The sequence below is a fragment of the Lepus europaeus genome, chromosome X (genome assembly GCF_033115175.1).
Source record: "Lepus europaeus isolate LE1 chromosome X, mLepTim1.pri, whole genome shotgun sequence".
Lineage (NCBI taxonomy): Eukaryota > Metazoa > Chordata > Mammalia > Lagomorpha > Leporidae > Lepus > Lepus europaeus.
Genome location: NC_084850.1, coordinates 52,061,832 through 52,070,061, shown reverse-complemented (window position 1 = coordinate 52,070,061; position 8,230 = coordinate 52,061,832). Strand labels below are relative to the sequence as shown.

The 8,230-nt window shown below is 43.0% G+C and overlaps 2 protein-coding genes across 2 annotated transcripts in view; one reads left to right on the top strand and one right to left on the bottom strand.

The window, feature by feature from the left end:
• Nucleotides 1-201: 201 nt before the first annotated feature.
• CAPN6 (calpain 6) overlaps nt 202-8,230 on the top strand; it is a 29,609-nt gene continuing 21,580 nt past the window's right edge. Inside the window, exons 1-2 of the mRNA XM_062184443.1 lie at nt 202-309; nt 7,577-7,750. Of these exons, the coding sequence (XP_062040427.1) occupies nt 7,586-7,750 (165 nt within the window). The 5' untranslated portion in view covers nt 202-309; nt 7,577-7,585. The remainder of the gene's footprint in view (nt 310-7,576; nt 7,751-8,230) is intronic.
• The window catches only part of PAK3 (p21 (RAC1) activated kinase 3), a 327,862-nt gene continuing 326,633 nt past the window's right edge, over nt 7,002-8,230 (bottom strand). The window contains exon 19 of the mRNA XM_062184457.1: nt 7,002-7,039. The gene's annotated coding sequence lies outside the window, so the exon portion shown is untranslated. The remainder of the gene's footprint in view (nt 7,040-8,230) is intronic.

Below are 8,230 nucleotides of genomic sequence, written 5' to 3'. Positions count from 1 at the left end.
GGGGGCGCCTTCCAGATTTTCCTTATGACTCAGAATCAGTTTCTGAATGCTGGGCGGGGCAAAGTCTCCTGAAGTTGCTCCGAGGCACCTCCCCCTGTGAGCAGAGCTTGGTACAGCCCAAATAGTTTTCAGGTTAAGAAAGCCAGAATCTTTGTTCAGCCGCACTCGGCACAAACTTAACGGGGTTACCTGGTTAAGAGCAGCAGCGGCAGCAGCGAAGGCGGCAGCGGCAGCGGCGGCAACGGCAGCGGCAGCGGCAGCGGCAGCAGCAGCAGCAGCAGCAGCTACAAGACTCCTGGGATAACTCAGGTGAGTAAAGAGTGTTTTGCAAACCTATCCTAGAGTTTAATTTGCTGGATACCTTAGCATCTATGAGAGGAGAAAAAACAGTATATTTAGTCAAACTTCGCAGCTCCAGTTCTATGGTTTGTCCACAGACAATGTGAGCATGATTAACAGTTTGGAAACTTCACAAATAATGGTTTTTGCTGTTGTTGTTATTGTCGGTTATTTTTGGGTTCGGAAGGGGTGACTGTGGTTGCCCAGCAATGAGATTTTTCTGAGGGATATTTGGTCAGTTTATTTTTGTGTGTGTATGTGTGTGTGTATGGATTTGCCTTGTGCTGCCTAAAAATACCAGGAAGTGAGTACAAACATGGGAAAAAGAGGTATAAGGGGTGGGGGAACTTGGCTAACTGGCAGGACATCCTCCACGCTTTTTCAGACTCATGGTTAGGTGCAAATTATTGAAATGCTAGCAAAATCTTGGGGATATGCTAGGGGATGCAAAAGGCCATTGAGCCTAGCAGCGGGGGTGTGCAGGTTGTGCACTGCTGCACCGGAGGGAGTGACAGCCCAGACTTTCTTAACTCCCAAGGAGTCTGCACAGCAGGGGTAACCTCTGCCCCTTGACAGGTTGATCTTGGCTATTGCATTTCCAGCATCCTCAGTCTGGTTTTACTGTCCTCTGATTCTTGGATTTAAGCTTAAATTTTTCAGTTGGGGCTCCAGCCACCACACTCAGCCCGACTACTTTCTACTGGGGGGTTAACTGGGCTACTTGATAGCGTGGTGCATCGAAGTTGAAGTTGGTCCTGAGGATTTGAAACGCTTAAGTTGGGTGAAAAGCACATAGGAAAATGCAACAAATTCTGCTGTTCTGTTAGTCATTTCTGTCCTCAGGATAAAGCATTCATGTTTAATGTTTTATTGAAATTCGGCTAATATTTCAGTTGCTAATCTTTGTTGTGAAATAATGAAGGACACTTCATAGTCTGAAGAAGTAAATGAAAACAATTCTTTGGAGGACTCTTTCATCCCTCCTGCATGTTGTGTGTGAGTGCAAGCCTGTGTGCACGTGTGTGTGTGGGTGGTGTGTGAACACTTTGGATTTGAATAGCATTCTTTATTTGTACTCAGAGTCTCAAGCAGTCTAGGAAAAAGCTTAAACACTCATGTGGTCAGGAATAGGTTAAAAAGCAGGCTTTCTGTATCCTTGGGAGTTTTCAGTTCTTAAATTAAAAGCAGAAAAAGCCCCTTTGTGACCTGCAAACAGTGTTTCTTTGAATAGCTTTGATTTGAAATCATCTCACCTTCTGACAGCTTGCAATTCCAAAACACAACTCCTAAGTGCTTTCTTGCAAGAAGAGGACAATAAGAATGTTGGAAAGTTAAGTTTTCCTTGGAGTTTTGTGCTTCCATGGTTTCCCCACCCCCACTGCCACTGCTACTTTTTCAAAAATGTTGTAGTGAAGGAAGAGTCAGGAGGTCTCGGTTTTAATGGTGGCGGCATTGCTATGTAACCTTGGGCAAGTCCTCTCACCTTACAGCAAGAGAAAGGCGCTGTACCGAGTGATTTCTGAGAGTTCTTCCAGCGTAACATTCTATGAAAATCAGAATTCAATTCCTGAAAGGCAGTACAATTTGACTCATAGGATGGGCTTTTTTAGCCAGGAGGGCAAGTGAGCCAAAAAGGAGAGGTCGAATAGGGAGGAGTAGAGAATGGTGTAGGGGCCATTTTACACTGGTCTTTTACATGTCAAAATATGTCTCATTTAAAGCACAGGATCAAACTTTCTTGTTTCCGCTACAGACAGAAAAGAGGTTGGGTTTGCAAAAAAAAAAAAAAATGAGCATTTCCTAATAATACTGCTCTACATTAGCCTTCTCCTTAACAGTTGAAGAGTGTGTTCACATACTTAATTTCATTGGGCTCCCCCAGATAACACCTGGAGGGAGACATAGCAGCCATCATATTCCCCATTGTGATTATGGAGAAACTGAGGGACAGAGATATCATCTACACTAAATGGTGGCATTTGGCATTTGATCCTGGATCTCTGAACTATCTGTGTTCCTTGTATGATTTTGAAGCGCTTTTTATTTTTTGATTGAGGCTTTTCACCAATGGAGTGAAAGGAAATTGTGTATTTTTTTTCTGTAATTTCTTTGAGCAGTCTTTTGTCCGGGCAGGGTAGGTGCCTCCTGTACTCACATAAGTGAATGAGCTGAATCAGAGGACCTTTATAGACACTTGTAGACCCCAGAATACTTGGTTAACAGTTTGAATGTGAGCAGCGCTGGTGGTTATATTATCATAGTAGTTAGCTGTGACTCCGCCTGTGTAGACATAAGAAACACTATTCTTTGCATTACACATCAATACTGTATTTCTATTACTTTTTATCCAAGTCCGATTTCTCTTGTCACGACATCCCTGGGTGTGGGGATAAGGGGTGCCAATTGTGTCTAAAGTGGCACATACTTCATCCCAGGGCAAAGTTGTGTCTCCTGGATCCAAATGACCTGCAAATTCTTAGTTGCTTTTACTCAGATTTTTGCACAAAGTACAGAACAAGGGAGAAGCTGGAGGAAAAGATAAACTAGCCAGGGACAATGACCCTGGAGCCATATTCTTTTCCCCTTCTCTCCCTTAAGTGCCTCTACTCTATCTCCCGCCACCAAAATCCAAAGTGGTTTGTGAACCACAGACCTGATTTCCTTTATCAATTTTTTAGAGAAAAATCTGGTTTTTCCTCTAAGACTGGCCTATGAGAAAAAGAAGGGAGAAATTTTGCTATATGTACTTGCTAAGCTCTCCCAACCTTTTCATTCCAGTGAGTAGTAAAATCTCCCTCTCCTAACCGCAGCCTGTGTCTGCAGCTCCCTCTACTTCCCCTGGCAAGTCCTAACTTTCCACACTCAGGACCTGCCCCTTATTCCTTGCCTTGGTAGACATGAGATTCCTCATATTCCTTCTCTGGGCACTGGATTTAACTTCAGCTGCTTTAAGCCATTATCCCAGGGCTAAACCCCACACTGCCTCACCCCACCCCATTCAGGGAGCCCCCAAGACCACTCTTTCTTCTTAAATGTCACATACGCTTCTGTTAGCTAGAGACTCTCTTTGAATTATTACTCAATGCTCTGGATTTTTATTCAAAGTTTTAGATTTTATTTTGTCTCCTGACTTTTTAAATATGTGGTCTTAAGGGCTCTCCCTTCCCCACCTTCATTGGATCGGGTAGAACAGTAAGGAAGGAAAGCTCCCTTCCTCCTACTCCTCCACTCCACTCCGGTAGGGCAAGTTGTTCACGGGGAACCCAGCTTGCGAAATTGTGAATTTCTGGAGGATAATCAATGAACACCCACGTAAGGGGTTCAGATTCTGCCATGATCATGAAGCCATGAAAATAATGAACCTTTTCAATATCCACCATGGCGATAAATTCTAGGCAGAATGCCTCAATGCTGAGTATCCTGTTTTCTTTGGAGGGTTTCCTCATTTGAACTAAAAATCCTTTATTCGAAAAAGCGGTGACCAAAAGGAGCAGTATGGTATGATGGAAAGCCACACACCCAATCTGGCATCACAGAGACCTGGGTTTGAGTCGGCTCTGCCTGTCTCTAGCTGCCACTTCACTGAGCTGCCATTTCTGCTGATACAGAATGCAGGACCCCTATCATGGCTGCTAAACATGGTGCTTTGAAGAGAATATGAACCGAAGTGTGAAATGCACATCTCACATAATAAATTGCGATAATTCTTTACATAAGACATTTATCTGTTCAAATGTTTTCTGAGCTCTAATTGAATGCCCAGCTCTGTGTCAGACAACAAGAGGGCTTCACTTGTATATCTTGCACGCATGGAGCACTTTCTACATAGAATTCCCTTTACACTGACCATCTTATTAGGCACAGCCACAGCGTCAAGGGAAGAAAGTAGATAACCTCACTCTCCTGAGGAGAAAATCAAGGCACAAAGAGGCCAAGGTCACGTAACAAATGGCACACAGTTCTCCTGTAACCTAGTGAGAAACAGGGGTCAATTCTATTTTTTTTTTTGGACAGGCAGAGTGGACAGTGAGAGAGAGACAGAGAGAAAGGTCTTCCTTTTGCCGTTGGTTCACCCTCCAATGGCCGCCGCGGTAGGAGCACTGCGGCCGGCGCACCGCGCTGATCCGATGGCAGGAGCCAGGTGCTTCTCCTGGTCTCCCATGGGGTGCAGGACCCAAGCACTTGGGCCATCCTCCACTGCACTCCCTGGCCACAGCAGGAGTGGAAGAGGGGCAACCGGGACAGGATCGGTGCCCCGACCGGGACTAGAACGCAGTGTGCCGGCGCCGCAAGGCGGAGGATTAGCCTAGTGAGCTGAGGCGCCGGCTAGGGGTCAATTCTATTAAGCAACTCCAAAAGGATTTGAGACTGCCACTGTACTTTAATGGAAGTTCAGGCTAATTACCTATTATTCTTTATTTACTGGACACCCCAAAAGGCAGGCGCTCCCAACCAAAAGGCCTTGGAGAGAGTCTACTGAGATAATAGTTTTTTAAAAAGATTTATTGTATTATTTGAAAGGCAGAGAGACAGAGAGGGGAGACAGGAAGGAGGGAGGGTGTGAGGGAGAAAGAGAGATCGCAAATACACTGGATCACTCCCCAAATAGCCACGATTGCCAGGGCTGGGCTAAGGCTTTGCCAGGGCTGGGCCAAGGCTGAAGCGAGGAGCCAGGGACTTCATTTGAATCTCCAAAGTGGGTGGCAGAGATTTGAATCATCATCTATTTCCTTCCCAGGAGCATTAGTAGGGAGCTAGATCTGAAGCATGGAGTAGCTGAGACTGGAGCCAGCAATCCAACAGGGGATGTAAGCGTTTCAAGTGGCATCAAGTGCTACAATGCCTTCTTTCATATATATATATATATATATATATATATATATATATATATTGGACAGGCAGAGTGGATAGTGAGAGAGAGAGACAGAGAGAAAGGTCTTCCTTTTTGCCGTTGGTTCACCCTCCAATGGCCGCTGCGGCCGGCGCATCATGCTGATCCGAAGCCAGGAGCCAGGTGCTTCTCCTGGTTTCCCATGCGGGTGCAGGGCCCAAGGACTTGGGCCATCCTCCACTGCCTTTCCAGGCCATAGCAGAGAGCTGGCCTGGAAGAGGGGCAACCGGGATAGAATCCGGTGCCCCGACCGGGACTAGAATCCGGTGTGCCGGCGCTGCAAGGCGGAGGATTAGCCTGTTAAGCCACGGCGCGGCCCATATTGTTTTTTAAAATCAAACCTGATTTCCTTTTCAATTGATGCTGTTGCTTTCTGTTTATAGACCAGCCCTCTTCATAACAGAGATTCCCTTTGCAGGCTCTTTCAGCTTCACCATTTGGTTGCATAGTAAGGGAGGTTTATGGGGGCAGAAGGTTTCCCCAAGAACAGGAAATACCCCTTTATACAGAATGTTTAGGGATGGGGGAGGTTCTGACAAAGAGAATAATCTAATTGTTTGAGGCTATCCTGCATTTACACTCCCCAGCCTCTGGCAAGCCACCAAGCCTTGTAGGGAAAGCAAGAAGCACAATAGTGTTTGCTATAAGTTTGAACAGCACAAAAATTGGGGTCTATTTATAACAGGCTCCCAAAAGGAGCCTAGGCAAATGTTCAGATTGGCACTGACGCTGCTTAGCATCATTAGTGATAATGCTACACATGCCTTGAAATATAATGACATGCACTTTCATATTCAATGCATGTGAACAGACCAAAATCTAATGACTGATGGAAGGTGCTTGGGCAGTTTGCAGTGAGTGGCAGCCCTCAATTTGCCAGGCAACTGTCGATAAATAAAGCAACGGAAAAATTGTTATCTTCAGCTGCTTTTCCCTTTGATTCAGAGAAAGCATTGCTTGCTGTATCTATGTATTGCAAATAACATGACAAAAATTTAAATTAAAATTTTTTATTGTTTTCATGAAATGAGCTAGTACAGAAGCATGATTAATACTGCATTTTTCATGAAATGGCAACTGTTTACCAGATAAACCACATACTTTCTAAAGTGCTAGTGTAGCCACTTTGTTTTTGTGCAAATGTTTTAGCAGACATTCTGAACATTTTCATTCATTTTTTAGCATTCTGAACATTTTCGTTCATTTTTTAGCAAACATTCTGAACTTTTGTTAGCTTTTTTGTTTCAATTCTCCTGTGATCATTGATATTTTACAGGCAGTTATTCCTAAAAATATTTTAAAAATAGTGCCATGTAAATTTCACAAAGGTCTTATTTATTATTGAATGTCAGGAGAGGATCATTAAAATCATTACAGATCTATCTTTGTGACTCACGCAAAGTTAATACAAACTTTATTTATTATCACCCCAAAGCTATTTAAAATCAATTTGTCTTTTGAAATGTCTTTATAAAAACCAGTTGTTAGGGCATTTGAGTGTGAGGCACTGTAACAGACTGCCTGATGAGCCACAATATTGATTCTTTGCTTAGCTATGTGAAGATATTTTTTTTAAGAAAAGAAAACAATGGCGTATTGCCATAAGATAAGAATTTGCAGTCCGCCAAATCAGGGTAATTGAATTTTGGAGCTGACCTTTTGATTTTAGAGTCTGCAAATGATTGTACATTGGACTCTAAAGAAAAAGACCACGCAATCTTTCTATATTCCCTTATCTTTGGAGGCCATCTGCTGAGCTCTGTTTCTTGCTTCAGCTTTCCCAACCAGTCGTAAAAAAAATGCAGAGCTCTGTAAATGATAAAAGACAAGGAATTGTGTTAAAGGACTAGTTAGAACTCAAAGGGACTGCTTCTCTCTTTGGCGCCAAATGTGCGACTCTTGCAGGCATCAGTGTATTCATAATATTGTAAAGTCATTATTTTTCCTTTTTTTTTTCAAGTTTAGAATTGTACTTTGCATTAAGCTTCTCTCTGCCCGCGTAAATGGAAGACTGCTTCTTTAAATTATAATAAGTCACATCAAATGAATCATCTTCACATTATCAATTTTCCCTATGAATTTGTGAAGACCCACATTGCTCAGGTTGACAGGTAAAGAAACTGAGTACCCCAGATGGTTAGCTGCCTTACTCAGGGCCCCATACTAATGAGTTGTGGAGCCTGGCTCCTTTCCCAGCAAATGATGACTTTTCCTTTAAAGCCATATTTGAAGTGTCTAGCTCTGGGGAAAGTCACTGGGATGACTGCTCTTTATCTAATCTCAGGTAATCATTGAAAGACCTGGAACTTTTTCCTCTAAAGATAACAGTTTTTCTCATTCCTATAGTTGGACATTATGGGTCCTCCTCTGAAGCTCTTCAAAAACCAGAAATACCAGGAATTGAAGCAGGAATGCATAAGAGACAGTAGACTCTTCTGTGATCCCACTTTTCTGCCTGAAAATGATTCTCTTTTCTACAACCGACTGCTGCCTGGGAAAGTGGTGTGGAAACGGCCTCAGGTAACTCTTGTTCCACTTCTGTTTTGACCTCCTTTATTATAACTCTGCTTCACTGACTCTTTCTCTTGTAGCCTATTATGTATACCAATTTAGGAGTCAACTTCTTCCCTTCCTTGCTTTTCCCTTCTCAGCTTTATTAAGGCATAATTTACAAATAAAATTGTGGACTTTGCAGTGTACAGCTTGTTACGTATATACATTGTGAAATCATTGCCACTATCAAGCTAATTAACATGACCATCACACAGAGTGGAAAGTTTAATTTTTTAAGGTTTTCTAAATATCTTGTTTTTTTTTCTCCATTATTTTATTTTTTTTAGTTGAGAGGGAGAAAGGGAAGACAGAGAGAGAGAAACAGGGATGGGGACAAAAACTGATGGGACATAGGTCTCTTTAAAAAATATATTGGAAAGAGTGACAGAGACAGAGATTGTCATCTGCCACAACAAGCCAGGAGGCAGGAACTCCATTTGGGTCTCC